This window comes from Dipodomys merriami, unplaced genomic scaffold, assembly GCF_024711535.1.
Source record: "Dipodomys merriami isolate MVZ:Mamm:240054 unplaced genomic scaffold, mDipMer1.0.p SCAF_342, whole genome shotgun sequence".
NCBI lineage: Eukaryota > Metazoa > Chordata > Mammalia > Rodentia > Heteromyidae > Dipodomys > Dipodomys merriami.
Genome location: NW_027204960.1, coordinates 428,715 through 445,459, shown reverse-complemented (window position 1 = coordinate 445,459; position 16,745 = coordinate 428,715). Strand labels below are relative to the sequence as shown.

Genomic DNA, 16,745 nt, shown 5'->3' with positions numbered 1-16,745 from the left:
CTCACGCGTGTCTTTGTATGCGCCGCTTCCAGCCTTTTCTGCTTATGGGGTGCTGAGGAATCGAACCCAGGGCCTCAAGCATGCAAGGCAAGTGCTCTACCACTGAGCCACCTTCCCAGCCTTAAATGTCTTCTAAAGGCTGCAGTGTGTATGGCCTGCCTGGGCACAGTGGCTCACGCCTGTCATCCCAGCTCCTCCGGGAGGCTGGGACCTGAGGATCCAGGTTCAAAGCCAGCCCGGGCAGGAAAATCTGCAGGACTCTTATTTCCAATGAACCACCTAAAAACTGGAAAGTGGAGCTGGGGCTCAAAGGGGTAGAATGCTAGCTTTGAGCCAAAAAGAAAGAAAAAAGAAAGCTCCGGAACAGCACCTAGGCACCCGAGTAGTACTGATAGCGTGCTGTGACTCAAAATGTGTAGACCAACTCCATCCCTGAGTCATGGCGAAATCCCAGGTTCTCATAACATCTTCCCTAATCACGACAACCACAACCATCACAACCAGTCTCATCTATAACAGCTACCTGCAGAGCACACGGCCCTTCCTGCTAATCTCACACCTGATACACTGTCTGGAACAATTAATTATTTATACACCGTGTCTCCAAAACTAAAACGCAATCTTGCAGAAAGCAGGGAGCTGGTTTGTACCTTCTAGCCATAGCCAAGAGGCTTGGAGGTAGATGGCAATAACAAAAAGCTGACCTCAAAAGCTTCAGAGGACAGGCACCGGTGGCTCACGCCTATCCTCCTAGCTACTCAGGAGGCAGAGGTCTGAGGGCGGAGGTTCAAAGCCAGCCCGGGCAGAAAAATCCATGAGGCTCTTATCTCCAATTAAACCAGAAGATCAGAAGTGGCGCTGTGGCTCAAGCGGTAGAGCACTCGCCTTGCACTGAAGAGCTCAGGGGCAGCACCCAGGCCCAGAGTTCAAGCCCCACAACTGACCAAAAAAAAAAAAAAGAAAAGAAAAGAAAAGAAAAGAAAAAAAGCTTCAGAGAAGTCAGACATGAATGACTAGTCCAGGACTTCTCAGGGCTAGCCTGGCTGTGCGAGACCCATCCTTGCGTAGCTAGACTCCGTGTGCAGCCACTCCACAGGACCAGCTCAGACCAGATCTTTAAGTCACATGAGTCTAAGAAGGTCTCAAATGTTCCATTTTACTTCTCACCTTCATGCTATAATGTTGACCTGTTAAATTGCTTCAGCGTTATGAAGCTCTGAAACCAGCTGTGAAGGCAGCAATGCCAAAGTACTAGAAATGTAAAATACACAGATATGGAGGACAAAGGATGAAGAAATGCTGCAGAGGTACTCACGGGACACTATGTAGAAAAAGAACTTTACAAATTGTGGGTGGGGACAGGAGGGAAAAACTGGGAAAGAGGGCAAAGGGAGGGGTGACATTGTCCAAAAAGAAATATACTTGTTACCTAACTTAAGTGACTATAACCCCTCTGTACATTGTTGAATGTTTGGTTTTTTTAAAAAAGAATTGAGGGCTGGGAAGGTGGCTTAGTGGTAGAGCGCTTGCCTAGCATGCATGAGGCCCTGGGTTCAATTCCTCAGTACCACCTAGGCAGCAAAGGCCAGAAGTGACACCGTAGCTCAAGTGGTAAAGCACTAGCCTTGAGCAAAAGAAGCTCAGGGACAGTGCCCAGGCCTTGAGTTCAAGCCCCAAGACTGGCTAAATAAAGAAAAGAAAGAAATGTAAAGTAACTTAAACCATATATAGTCAGCTGCACTCAAACTGGCTAGGATGTAATTCTCCAAGTTTACATCACACACTTCAGTGTTATCTCCGATGGGGCTTTACCCAGCTCACTCTTCCTCAAGAAGAGGAGGCCTGGGTGATTTTGTTTACACCCTTCATCCCTGTTATCTCCACTCTACCCTTCCCCAGTCCCCCTCCTATCTTCCTTTCTCCCTTTCCTTCCTCCCCATCCTCCTCTAATCAGCCCTGGGACTGCAACAGATGCTTCCTTTGGAGGTCAATCACACATGAGGAAACTCAAGTCGCAGAATCCGTGCCAGAGTGCAGACATCCACCGGGAAGGCAGCCGGTGACTCACCGAGGGGCTTGGGAATGAGATGGCGAGTCTTTTGTGCAGACCCTCTCACGTGGGATGGGGGGGGGGGGGATGCCACACGTCACAACCTGACAGGAGAAATGTTCACAAAGGAAATGCTTAAGGCTTGCGCAGATTCAACTTAGGAAACACAACTTCAGAATTTCTTCTACAACCCTACTCTCTGACATGCTCATCAAAACTTCCTCTTGCTGTGAGACACTATTTTACGTGTTCTACTTATTATACAAATGTTCTTTGCACCACAACAAGAACGTTACTCCTGGCTCATCTTTCTGTGACTGGACTTCACATTAAGGAGCACTGCTATTGGATTCCTGCAATCAAAGGGAGAGAAAGAGAGAGAGAGAAAGAGAGAGTGTCAAAGAAACAAAGGTGGTATTTGCCTATAGGAAAATGTCCATCTTTGGACTGCCCATAGTACTGTCTTAACTTCCCATACTCTGTACCCCCACAGAGCCGGAGCACAGCCTATTTGGAGACAGAGAGGCCAATTTCCCTTCTTTCCTGGGACTTCATTCTTCATGTGTGTGGTCACCGTAACGCGGTTCAGGGGTTCCACATCTGCCCAGCACCCGAACCAGCTTCCCAGCTGGTTTGCGTAGGTTATCAAGGAATCAAAAGGCACAAGGGACCTTTTAGAGTTAGGGAAATGATTCCTATCTTGACTACGCTGGTACTTTCAAGTCTCTGTACAACTAATATTTCTTTAGACTATAGGCCTACAACGGATAAACATTGCATGGGACGATATTTCTGGAAAATCTAACAAACAGTACAGAGTCAAGCCCCTGCTCATTCTAACCTATAGATTCAGAGCCTTTGGGTCAAGAGTTTGGGTGAACTTCAGAGGTAGCTGGAATGTATACGAGATGTAAAGCCACTGAGAACAATAAAATGTGCCTGGGCTATTAACCACCATGCAGGGCTCAGTTCAAGTGTACTTACCAGAAACATGACCCCAGGCGAGTTCATTTGTGAGCCCCATTTTCCCTCCTGTGAGGAGAAGGTGGGAACAGTAGACTTCATGGGCCAGTGAGCATGAATATAAAATATGAACAGCACTTAGCAGAGGGCCTGGCCTGTACTGAGCACTGGGTAACCACCAGTGGCCACTTTCATTGTCTGTGACAATGCTACCACACTCAACTTCTGAAAGCCTGGAGATCAGGAAGTGAGCCAGGGTAGGGCCCTTCCTACAGCCGTATTTACCTCCCAGTGAGATTCTATTAGGCATAGGTCAGGCTACTCCTGAGCCAAATTAAAGCCCGCTCACACTTTACCACCAAAACTTCCTCTCAGCGTCTAGAACACTCAGTGAGTGGACTCTTTAAAAACTGCTTAGCGTGCCTTCAGAAAGCCAGGCAGAAACTGAAATGGAACTGAGGCCCAACAAAAGCCAAAAGGCAGAGCTAGGTGCCCGTGACTCACACCTGTACTCCTACCTAGTCAGGAGGCTAAGATCTGCAGGATCGTGGTTCAAACCTAACTAGCACAAGTGGAAAAGCCATCACCAAAATAACCAGCAAAAAAGCTGGGGCTGGAAGTGTGACTCCAGTGGTTAGAGTACCAGCCAAGCAAGCACACGAGCCATGCAAGGGCGAGGCTCTGAGTTCCAGCTCTACAAGTGGGTAATAGAAGGACACATGGCCCACAGGGATTCCTGGTTTCTCTTAGGTCTCTCCCTCTGAGGATAGAACATTCTGTGTCATAAACAGATTCCGTCCATCATCTCCACTTGAGAGAACATCCTCTGAACAGCAACACTGGCCCGTTCTGGGAACATTCACTCTGAGCCAGGCTCGGACCTCCACCGGGCACACGCACAGCTCTCCTTCCATCCTTACAACCCAGTGAGGTTAGTGAATGTAAGAGGACTGAGCTCTGTGGCTCCACAGGTAGTGAACAGCAAAGCTGGGGTTAGAATCCAGGCCTGCCCACTGTTAACTATCATACAGCGCAAGTACTACCCTTAACCTCTTTTAGAAGAGGCAACTAAGGCAGACACAGATAGCAACTGACAGCTGGGTGCCGGTAGCTCACACCTGTAAATCCTAGCTACTCAGGAGGCTGAGATCTGAGGATGGTAGTTTGAAGCCAGCCCATGCAGGGAAAGTCTGTGAGACTCTGATCTCCAATGAACCACCAGAAAACCGGAAGTGGCCCTGTGGTAGAACACTGGCCTTGAGCAAAACAGCTCAGGGACAGTGCCCAGGTCCCGAGTTCAAGCCCCATGACTAATCAAAAAAAAAAAAAAAAAAAAAGCAAGCAAGTAACTGGTTCAAGACAGAAGACAGTTAGAAGTCCAACAAGATTTTTAGGCCCTAATGCGCTAACCTCCTCACCCCTGGATGAGAACTGCATTTTTCCCTAAAGAGTCCACACCCAACTAGCACACCATGCTTCCAAACACCTCCTGCATAAAATCTTCTGGGCAACGAGGTCAAACCAAGGACTGATCTTGAAGAAAACTAGAGGTGCACCGCTGATCCTCAAGGGAGCCAAAGAAAAGCCTGAGCCAGTACAGGGGGTTCAACCACAAGGTCCAGAACACAGCAAGTCTCAAGATCTCCCTCAGAAGTCATCTCCCCAGTCTGCAACTTGCAACTGGCGCCCTCTGCTGGCAAACATGTTATCTCTCCACAACAAAAGTGAAGTAATTTTGCACCAGTGATTAGAAAGATTAAAAAACAATCTGCTTCCCACACAAATATTCAGGAGTGAACATTTATTTTTCCAGCTTTCAACTATCTGCCCTCTCTCCACTGCCCGATGCCTCTCCAGGCCTTTCTCTTCTTGGTACCAAGAAAATGGTGTTTTGGTGGTATAGCCCCAAAGCCAAGAATACAGTGATGTGTATGTGGGTAACATGTATTGTGGGCGTGGCTAAGTCTACACAACTAGCAGGCAGAGAGCCCAGCGGCCCGTGCATGAAGTAACATAAAACCACATGCAAGAAAGAGCATGTTTATAGTTCACAACTCTGTAATGGACTTCCCCAGGGAGCTGCCACATAAATCCTGTATAAACAGCATGCTGGCCGAGGAAATCACACTTAAGGCACGTGTATCAATGGGACAAGGGCAGGAGATGGGCTTGACACAAACTCACTAGACAGCAACTTCAGATACAGGAAAGGAGAAAGGGGACACAAGGAAGAGAAATATAATTGGGCACTTAACAAGTAAATCGGTGGCACTTTTACTTCATGTTACGGTTTCTTTTATCGAGATGTTTCAAACTGTGTAGCCCAGGCTGGTCTTGAACTCAATGGCCTTCTTGCCTTTCCGTCCCGAGGGCTGACCCTGTGACAGGCATCTTTAAAGGGATATTTATAATTGTAGCTATAATTGCAGCAACATAATCTCAATTTCCCACAATTTTATTTTCAGGTGTACTGTTATATCCCTGTATCTTGATATACTTATGTATTACACTAAATAATATGTTATCACTTTTGTTTAAGTGAAATACATGTAATATAAAATCTTCGGTTATTCATTTTTAAATGTTCAATTCATTGGCATTAAATACACTAACAATACCTTATAAACTGGGCACTGTATGTATGCTGCTACTACCCATTCCCACGATTTTTAAGTTATCCCCAAAGAAAGTCCATACCCCTTAGTCAGCCTCTCCTATTACCTCTTCCCCCACCCCAAGCCCCTGCCAATCTCTACTTATTATTCATTTACTTTTACTATTTCGGCAGAGCTAAGGGTTTAACCACACAAAACAAGGGCTCTACCACTGTGCTATATCCCAGGCCTGTTTTACTTGTAACTTCTATGAGTCTTTCTATCCTAGGTACCTCATATAAGTGCAACTGTCAAGCAAATATTTGATCAGTAGGAGCAGGAGGGGAAAGGGATGGGTACTAGGGGGTAAAAAGGATCATATTTTGTGTATGGTATATATACATATATGTATATGTTTATGTGTATAAAAGTACATACATATATATGTATATGATATAAATGTGTATATATGTGCCTATGTGTGTATATATCCATATATGTGTATATATATCCATATATATGTGTGTATATATATCCATATATACACACATATATATCCATATATATGGATATATATACACACATATATATGGATATATATACACATAGGCACATATATATATATATACATACACATGTGTGTATTTGTGTGTATATATATCCATGTAATATCCATATATACACACACACACGAAGACACACACATGAAGACAGCATAATAAAATCCACCAGGCCTGGGAAGGTGGCTCAGTGGTAGAGCGCTTGCCTTGCATGCATGAAGCCCTGGGTTCGATTCTTTAGCACCACATAAGCAAAAAGAAAAAAGTCGGAAGTGGTGCTGTGGCTCAAGCGGTAGAGCGCTAGCCTTGAGCTGAAGAGCTGAGGGACAGAGCCCAGGTCCAGAGTTCAGGCCCCACGACAGGACCCAAAATAAATAAATAAATAAATAAATAAATAAAATCCACCAAACACTGAAAAGAGGAAGGAGGAAGATTTGAGATTAACATGTTCAAAGAACACTATGTATTTATGGTATTTGTGCTATTAATGCATGATGTGTATAATGTCTATATACAGCACATTTTTAATTTGTCCATTCTCCTGATGATGGACGCTGGGTAATTAACTAACTGCCAGACAGTTAGATGGGCTCCGGTTCTTTTGCTGTTACTATGCTCGTCTGTATACACAGATTGTTTTCCTTTCACTGAATTGTTTGCTTAGATTAAATTCCTAATAAGCATCCCAGAGCTTATGGGATGGGCCTGAACTCTGAGCCTGGGCACTGTCCCTCAGCTCTTCAGCTCACGGAGAGTGCTCTACCACTTGAGCCACAGCGTCACTTCTGGCTTTTTCTGCTTATGTGGTGCTGAGGACTCGAACCCAGGGCCTCATGCATGCAAGGCAAGCACTCTACCACTGAGCCACCTTCCCAGCCCTGGTATGAATATGTTAACAGTTCTTACTAAATAAATGCCTACTTTATTTTACCCTCCTCACTCAACACTTCTCGCAGCCCAACACAGCCGCTGTAACTAGTCATTTTAGTCACACAATACAGAAGTGGGACAAAACACCAGTTGGAGAAAGGAATTAACACAATAGAAACAGCACAGTGGAGCTTGCCACCAGACACGGAGCTGGCTGACTTGGATGATAAGTTCCACTCTATCTAAGCCCTTCTGTTTTCCAAATGTTTGGCTACTACACAAACTAACTCCCCAATTCAGAGGTTTGCTAGGACTCACAGAACTCAGACCTGTCAAGTGTGGTATTTGCATCTATCCAGAGTGACGCACAGTGGGCTCCCATGCAAGAGATACAGGCAGAGACCTCCTTTACCCCTTTACAATCTCTCCCTCCCACCGGGGCTCGCACTCTTGGGCATGTGATGTTTCTACCTGGGGGCTGATTTTTAAGACCACTAGTAAAATCCAGAGCACTGTCTGGGCACTGCTACCTCACGCCTGTCATCCTAGCTACTCAAGAGGCTGAGATCTGAGAACTGCAGTCTGGAGCCAGCCCATATAGGGAAGTCTGTGAGACTGGTATCACCAATGAACCACCAGAAAACTGGAAGTGGAGGTGTGGCACAAAGTGGTAGGTTGCTAATCTTGAGCAGAAATGCTCAGGGACAGTGTCCAGGCCTTGAATTCAAGACCCACAATTGGAAAGAACAAAAAAAAAAAAAAAAAACAAGACCCTGAGTTTGAAGGGTAAGAGAGGGTTGACAGAGAAAAGTGAGATTGATTGGAACACAGTGTATACATGTGTGGAAACATCACAAGGACTATACCTGCCCCCCCCATATGTATGATAATACGAACAATCCAAAAGAATCGCAAGTGTTTAGGTACCTCTGCCTGGCATGTAACTCCCAGAAGTGAGAGTTTAGCATAAAATATATTGCTTACACAATCTAATAAGCACAGCGAACTACTCTCATCCATTAGAGAACTGTGCAAACACTAGCTCAATCCAAGTGCCCAGATAAAAAGCCGGCCGTGCACGCAGAGCCCTCTAAAGAGCAGTGTCAGGCCAGATATATTCTTTTTTTATTATTATAATGCCATGAATTGAAGATTTATTTGGAAGCCGGGTGCCCAGGGCTCACGCCTATAATCCTAGTTACTCAGCAGGCTGAGATCTGAGGATCGCAGTTTGAAGCCAGCCCAGGCAGCAAAGTCCGTGAGATTCTTATCTCCAATTAAGCACCAAAAAGCCTGAAGTGGCGCTGTACTAAGTGGTAGAGTGCTAGCTTTGAGCAAAAGAAGTTCAGGGACAGTGCCCAGGCTCTGAGTTCAAGCCTTAGAACCAGCACCAAAATAATAATAATAATAACAATAACAATAATAATAATATTTGTCCAGACCAAAAATCGTCCCTTCTCAAATAATAATAAACATTTAACTATGTATATAACAATGGTAGAATTAAAAGGATTTGGGATCTTTTATGTTTTCATCAACCCAAACAGTTCTAATTACTTTCCTCATAAAGCAGCTGTCCCAAAGGAACAGAAGTTCTGAAAAGGCCAGCTCAGTCTTACAATGCGAGACCCCCGCTTGGGCGTGTGGACGGGCATCTTCAGCCCTGTGTGCTGCTCCACCCTCTGAACTCACACAGTAATTCTGTCTCGACTACTAGCCCCGCCTCAGTCACTCTCTAGCGATACTGGACTCCCTAGGTCCGTGTCCCAAGCCACCTCTGTTTATGCTCCCATTCTCTCACTTACCCAGTTAACATCAGTCACTCTGCCCCCCGAAACTGCCTGCTGACCTCCATTTCACTCAGTACTGCTAGAAAAACCTTCCTGAATTCGCTACAACTAGAGCTCTTAGTGACTTCCACTGCCCACATTCCTCAGAGTTCTGCTCAAAGACCTCAGTACTCTGTCCCCCGTGTGTTTTTCCCAACTCCCTCCTTTATCCTTAGTATACTCTTAATATAATTCGGGCTGCTGTTTCTTGGAAGCCAGTGTTTCGTGCGAAAAGCAAGCCTGCTGGAAAGGCAGTCAGACTTGGCTTTTCACTCCCAGCTCTATCATTTCACCATCTGGGTGGCCTGGGGAAAATTGCTTAACCTTTCTGAGAGGAGGCCCAGCTGTCTTCTCCACGGAAGGGGTGAATGAGCAGAGCCAATGGGAACATCTGGGTTTGGGTTTGGGTTTTGTGGCAGTGGGGAATCCAGCCAGGGTTTCATGCAATGCTCAGCAAGTGTCCTACCCATGCGTCCATCCTGTTCCCCAGTGAAAACCTCTGTAAATGGGCCTGGTGTGTGGTGCTGGTCCACGCTAGACTCACGCCTCTGCACCTGCCCTCACCCTGAAAGGCCCTTCTCCCACCTACCCATCTTCTTTTTTTTTTTTTTTATTTTTGGGGGGGTCCACTCATGGGGCCTGAACTCTGGGCCTGGGCGCTGTCCCTCAGTTTTTCAGCTCAAGGCTAACGCTCTACCACTTAAGCCACAGCACCACTTCCAGCTTTTTTTCTTTTTGGTTATGTGGTGCTGAGGAATCGAACCCAGGGCCTCAGGCATGCAAGGCAAGCGCTCTACCACTGAGCCACCTTCCCAGCCCCCACCTACCCATCTTCTAAGCCAAAATGGTTTATGCTCTATAATTCTTTGCCTAAGTCTTCTTTCTACCTGGAAGTCACCTCTCTGCCAAACTCATATTATTGTAGTCACACATTCCTGGTGGTAACAAAGACTTCAGGCTGTACTGATGGTTCGTGTACCAGAGTGAACCATCACTAGAGTTAAGTAACAGAGATGTAAGGGCCCTGCATCTACGCTGACTCAGCAGGTAAAGGGTTAAAACCTGAGTGGGAGACCAAGTCTTGGTTACTAGTAGTCGCTGTGTGGACACACAGAAGAGTGGGTAAGGCACAAGGTAGTGGTTACCCCATTCGCTGTGTGAATACTGTGTGGCTGGGGTGGGAGTGAAATAAATGATACCTTTCCCTAGTCAGCCACACCCATCAGCAGTCGCAATATTAACATAACTGTCTACCAGAGACTAAGCTATTTACACACACTCTTGTAAGCCTTACTCTGAGGCAAAGTGTATTTGTAATACAAACATCAAAGATAAAAAGCAAACACCTATAGTATTATATCAAACTAAAAAGTAACCAGCGGCACGGAGGAAAGTCTTGATTTCTTTTTTCCTTTTCCTTTTTTTTTCTTTTTTGGTGACAGGGTCTCTCTATGGCTATTATCCCAGACCGGCCTCAAACTCCACATTCCCCCCCGCCTCAGCCTTCCAAGGGCTGGGTTACAGGCATGTGCCACCACACCTGGCTAAGAGTCTTGATTTTAATCAAAGAAATGTCTATATACTAAACAGCAGCAGGACAAAGTCCAATGTGTTTGGATGGTGTACACCATCTGAGGTGCCACCATCAGGCTAAGAGGTGAAAGAGGGCATCATCTCCAAAGAAACTCAATTCCGCCCAGAACGCAAACTACTGGATGACAGTAGCCATGCAGGTCACACGGATCTGCAAACCCTGGAAGTGGTTTTGCACAAAGAGGGTACTTAGACAACACCTGATAAAAATGACGGCCAATGCCAGGCTTTCCTGGCATTGGCTTTAAATTTGCATTACCAAGTTTTGCAGCAAGAAGTGACTCTAATCTACTTCAGGTAGTGCTTTGTCTTTTAGGAAACTCTACAGCGTAGTAAGAACCAAGGAGCCTGAGTAGAGAAGGGAGCTCGGGGAGAGTTGAGAGAGCAATGCTGGCAAAGGCTCCGAGTCCTTTCCCTCGGAAGACTCAAACCATCCACAATCAAGTGAAGATTTAAAAAAAAAATGGCTGGAAAAGCTGGCTGCAGTCCGGCTTCCTCTGCCTCCTATCCCCCCATCCCCCACGCCCCCCCCCCCCCGCCCAACTCCAGCCTTCCTACTTCAAAATTCCCTTTTAAACGTTTTTTTAAAAACATGACTATTATGAATGTTTCATCTTGTAGCACTTAAATTCATATTCTGGGAAAATACGACACTCGCTGAAAAATGGTAGCAGTGTCACATCCAAACCAGACCTGCGCCTCTCAAGTTCCAAGTTCAAGTTCCAACATAAAATGCTCCACACATTGTATCAAAAACACCCACAATGTGCTAAATTCAAATCAATTTTGAGGCTAATAATTCATGCCCATTTATTACTTTTCAACTACTTCACTCCCCACCCCCAAAAGAAAATCTTACAATTGTTAACTTTATTTTACAAATGAAGTTGAGGGCATAAATAACCTTTCGATTGCAGCCACTTTAATTTCATTTTCATCACACCCTGATTTAATCGCTGCAAAAATTATTCTCTATGTTGCAACAGGTCCACCTGAATCCTTAAACGACTTGTTTGTCCCCATCTCCTCCACATGTTATACTGACATCAAATAAAGTAAAAGCGGGGGTTACACTGTGGGGGAGGGACATACAAAGCAACAAAGAAATAATCTTATAAATGCGTTAGAAACACATGCATGAAAGAAACGAAAACATTAAAATACATATTTAAGGGTTCGTTTTCCTAACATCACATTATCTGACCTTTTCCGCTTGACTCATACCTATACTAGATATTGCAAATAAGGGAAACCATGGGACCTATGTTTCTTTGGGCCTGGCTTACTTCACTTAATATAATTTTTTCCAGTTGCAACAAGGAGAATTACAAAATGTCATGTCAAAGCAAGCTTTACAATGTCGGTGTGGGGGGGGAGGGGGGTATGATTGGGTGGGGGGAGGGGGGAGGATGGGAAGGGAGGTAAAGGGTAAACAAAGGAGGAGGCTGCAATGCTTGGTAAGAAATGTATGCATTATCCTGCCAATGTAATTGTAACCCCTCTGTACAGTATGTTCTCAAATAAAATTAAATTTAAAAAAAAATTATTCTCTATAAAGTTACCAAATCAACAGAGGGAGAGGACATAGGAAGGAAACCCAAGAATCAGGTACATACTGCCAACTGCAGCTTAATGAAAAGGGACTCTTTACATCTCAACTGACTTCTCTTTTTCTACAACTGAATACTTCAAATGCTGCCTCCCAGGGCCAGTGTTTGTACAGGACATATCACAACATAAAGCAAACTAATACAATGGAAAGGGCTAGCATTGTGGAAGGTCTGTGGACTGGTCATTGAAGGGAAACAGCATAAGCTGCTGCTTCAACCCCAAAGCCAATGTCCAAGCTCGCCTAGATTTTTCTTCCAGAATCTTTATCTTGACCCACAAAGTCACTGCTACTCAGCTATATCTGACTAAGATGCCTATACTCGCTTCTAGTAACTAAACTGTGGAGATCTAAAAGGCAGACCACCATCACTGATCCCCATTCAGTTGGATGACAGTAATTTTGTTGGTGGTGGTGGTGGTCCTGGGGCTTGAACTTTGGGCCTGGGCGCTGCCCCTCAACTCTTCAGGTCAAGGCCAGCACTCTACCACTTGAACCACAGCATCTCTTCCCATTTTCTGGTGGTTTATTGGAGGTAAGAGTCTCACAGATGTTCCTGTCCAGGCTGGCTTTGAACCATGATCCTCAGAGTCTCCTGAATAGCTAGGATGACAGGCGCCCAGCTAACATGTGTGCATTTTAAGAACGAATCTAAGGGTTCCTTATGAAGGCTGTTACCAAGTGAGCCATTACCAAGTGTGAGCAAAGCACATCATGACCCAATTCAAAAGGACCCAAGCAATTAAGAAGTGTAGGAAGTAAGTTGACTTACCAAAATGAAGTAGCAAAACTGAACTCATTTCATTTGGGAACGCAAATGCTTGGCGTTGCCCACCAACGTTGGCATTGCTCTGAGAGCAAGGCTTTGCCAGTGTACCCTTGCCAGTCTGCTATTTTCTCCAAGTTCTTTAGAGCTTCTTGGTAAAGTGTTTGGTAAACATTTAAAATAGTCAATGAAAGGCAAGTCCTGCAAAGAAAAACTGCTATTAAACACACAGTAACTCAAATACCCCATCACAAGTTTTAGGTGGAAGAAACCAGAAACGAGCAATGTATGGTTTACCTGAGATAAAGTAATCCCAGACCTCCATGTATAGTCCCTTCAGAGCATAAGAGTTCCCATTAAGGCTTGTCTACAATGGACACAAGAAGTTAGGTATCTTTTAGTCAAGTCTCATTTAAAAATAAATAAATAAAGGCAAAGTGTGTGGGAGGAAGAAAGCAACCCTGAAATATTACAACTACAGATGATCCACCAATTCCTGAGGCGTTCTCATCAATCCCCCGAACACCAGCATGAAGAACGGCTTCAACCAGGCACTTATCAGTTCCATGTGTGTTCTCAAGGGCATGGAAAATCCTACCAAAGGAGTTGTTAGGTTTGGGTGATTTTTTTCTGCTGTTATTTTTTTTTTAAAACAGTCTCACTATGTAACAATGGCCTCAAAACTTGCCTTAAAAGCTGGCCTCAAACTTGCAATTCTCCTGTCTCAGCTTCCTACGTGCTGGGATTTACAGACATGTATTAAAAGCACATTTGGCTTTCAAAGAGGTTTTTGTTTTGTGTTGGTCTTGCCAGGCCTAGGGTTTGAACTCTGGACCTGGGCACTGTCCCCGGCCTCCTTTTGCTCAAGGCTAGCACTCTACCACTTGAGCCATAGCACCACTTCCAACTTTTTCTGTGATTAACTGGAGATCAGTCTCATGGACTTTTCTGCCCCAGCTGGTTTTGAACCACAGTCCTCAGATCTCAGCCTCCTGAATAGCTAGGATTACAGGCATGAGCCACCAGCACCCAGCTTTCAAAGAGTTTTAAATTATAATCAGAAGAGAAACTGAATATGTGCTAATCAATAAATTGTGGTGCATCTAGAGATTAGACAAGACCATATGGTCATATGAAAGATGTCTTTGATGTAAAACTATACTATACATAGATATATATACTCTATATATCAGGTGTATACCTATACATGCAATATATATGTATATACACTTACATACTACTGCTTAGAGATGAAGATATACATACATAGAAGCATATACACAAAAACAATGTTTTATGTATGTTTATCTACGTAAGATCTAGAAAAGGACAAATTACAAATACAGACTATCTGGCATGGGAATTTTTTTTTTTTTTTTTTGGTCGGTCATGTGGCTTGAACTCTGGGCTTGGGTGCTGTCCCTGCGCTCTTCAGCTCAAGGCAAGCGCTCTACTGCTTGAGCCACAGCATCACTTCCGGTTTTCTGGTGGTTTATTGGAAATAAGAGTCTCACGGACTTTTCTGCCCAAGCTGGCTCTGAACCGTGATCCTCAAGATCTCAGCCTCCTCAGTAGCTAGGCTTACAGGCGTGAGCCACTGGCGCCCAGCTGGCATGGGAATTTTTACAAGACTTTTTTTTTGTCGCAACTCTGGGCCTGGGTGCTGTCCCTCAGCTCTTCAGCTCAAGGCTGTGCTCTACCACTTGAGCCACAACGTCACTTCCAGCTTTTTCTGCTTATGTGGTGCTCAAGAATCAAACCTAGGGCCTTATGCAAGGCAAGCACTCTACCACTGAGTCACCTTCACAGCTCGACTTTTTAAATGACCTTTGAAAATAAACTAAAAGAGCCAGGCGTCGGTGCCTCACGCCTGTCATCCTAGCCACTCAGGAGGCTGAGATCTGAGGATCACAGTTCAAAGCCAGCCCAGGCAGGAAAGTCCATGAGACTCTTATCTCAAATGAACCACCAGAAAACCGGAAGTGGTGCTATGGCTCAAGTGGTGGAGCGCTTGCCTTGAGCTGAAGAGCTGAGGGACAGAGCCCAGGGCCAGAGTTCAAGCCCCACGACTGACATACATACATACATACATACATACATACATTAATTAATTTAAAAGGCCTCTTGTTCTCATCATCCATGTGACTGTAGGCAGTTTTAAGCTAGCAAGTCTTTAGGTAGGGGAGGGGGAAAAAAACTCTTCACAGAAGCAGTGACAACTAAATAATATGGACATAAAGTACTTACTCCAACGCAGGACACACAGCAGACACTCAAGAAATGGCAGCCTTATTACTTCCTCAGACTGCAGGGAAAGCTTCAGTGATGAACATGGCCACCATACTGAAAGCCAAGCAAATATCCCCACAGTAAAACTACTGGGGAAAGAAAATACAGATAGTAGTACAACTGTTGTTATGTGTCATTAATACTGCATTAGGAATATAATCTTTAAAAAAAATTTTTTTCAGTATGTTGAATCTATCTAAGGCAGTGAAAAGGCCACAAGTAAATATATCCATTTCTCTGTGGTTGCATTAAGACTGAAAACATATTTAATGATACCACCAAATTGCTACATTCTCATACTTAGTACACCTTAATTCCTGAGCAGCCATCTCTCCAAATGCAGGACCGATCATCACTTGAGAGCAAGAAATGAAAGAAACCTCAAATCCATCAACAGAGGGGTATTTTGAGTTATGATACAGTTATATGATGAAAACTATACAGGTTAACAAGAATGAGTTCGATTTACTTGATTTTAAGAGTGTTAGATTTCATGTTGTTAAGAATGTATTTTTAAACGAATACTGACTCACACAAAATAGTTGGCTATGCACTTATAAATAGTTATAGTCCATAAGTTTGCTCATTTTAGTAGGGTTATTTGCTTTTTCTTTATTCTGGCTTAGAATAATCAACTGAATCAGTCTCAAGAGCCTATAAAGTTTCTGTATTTTATACTTCCTAGTAATTATCAATATATTGTGACTTTAAATGTCATTCAAATATTATGTAACATTTTTCTTAAGTAACACATAGTAGAAATTACTAAATTTCATAGGCTTAAAAAAAAAATCTGTCAATGGAAAAGAAATTTTTTTAAGTTTTCCCTTTTTCCTAACTTGAAACAAGGGCTCATAAAAGTAATCTGAAATGAGACACTAAGCAAAAAGCAAGGTCCCACCTTGGCTTTGAAGTAGTCTTTGCCTGTTTCAAAAACCAAAAATAAGGGTGAAGACATTTTTCCCCCCAATGATCACATTGCTACACTGATAACTTGACTAAACCAGAAGAAACTTACCCTCTGGGTACAAATTCACCTCTTTTGAGTAAAATCCATACATGGATTAGTTACGTGAAAGCCAAGTACCCAAATGCCCACTTTCAACTAGCAAAGACACATAGAATATCTAACCTAAAATAAAGATTCTCTAATTTGAGAAAGATAAATCTACTTAAAAGGTAAATAAGCAAGCCTACAAATGACACTGCCAATTCTGGTCTTGAGGGACCATAAGAATCAAATTCTTCAGTACCCTGTCCTTTCCCTTGCTTGAAAAAAAGAAATCTAACTTACATGTAAGGATGAAACATACATCCCAAACACAAAGAAATGAATTATCAGAATATCCATTCAGACGTGGTAGTTTGCACTTTCAACTTTAATCAACTGCAGGCTTTGAAAGACATTTGAAATTATTACCAGTTTAAAAGGCCTTTTTCAAACTAGTCCTTACTTCAGATTTTATACTAATGCAAGTAACATAAATGCAAGAGCTCTTCACATTGGGGAGGCAAATAAGAGGTTCACTTTCACTTTGCTCATCTTCCAAATGAGATTAAGCACGGAACAAAAAACTTGTAAACACTACAGGGACTACTCCAAGTTCTTGTTAAATCTGAAC

General features: G+C 43.8%; 1 protein-coding gene across 4 annotated transcripts in view; it reads right to left on the bottom strand.

Moving 5' to 3' along the window:
• LOC138803598 (kelch-like protein 3) overlaps nucleotides 1-16,745 on the bottom strand; it is a 95,017-nt gene that overhangs the window by 74,101 nt on the left and 4,171 nt on the right. For 2 of the 4 annotated variants that reach the window (XM_069987659.1, XM_069987664.1), the window contains exons 3-5: nucleotides 15,082-15,212; nucleotides 13,132-13,201; nucleotides 12,841-13,035 (exon numbers count right to left, since the gene is read on the bottom strand). In XM_069987659.1, coding sequence (XP_069843760.1) covers nucleotides 12,841-12,868 — 28 coding nt within the window. In that variant the 5' untranslated portion in view covers nucleotides 12,869-13,035; nucleotides 13,132-13,201; nucleotides 15,082-15,212. Of the gene's footprint in view, nucleotides 1-12,840; nucleotides 13,052-13,131; nucleotides 13,202-15,081; nucleotides 15,213-16,745 lie in introns of all 4 variants that reach the window. The other 2 variants (XM_069987661.1, XM_069987660.1) reach the window with 2 other exon arrangements.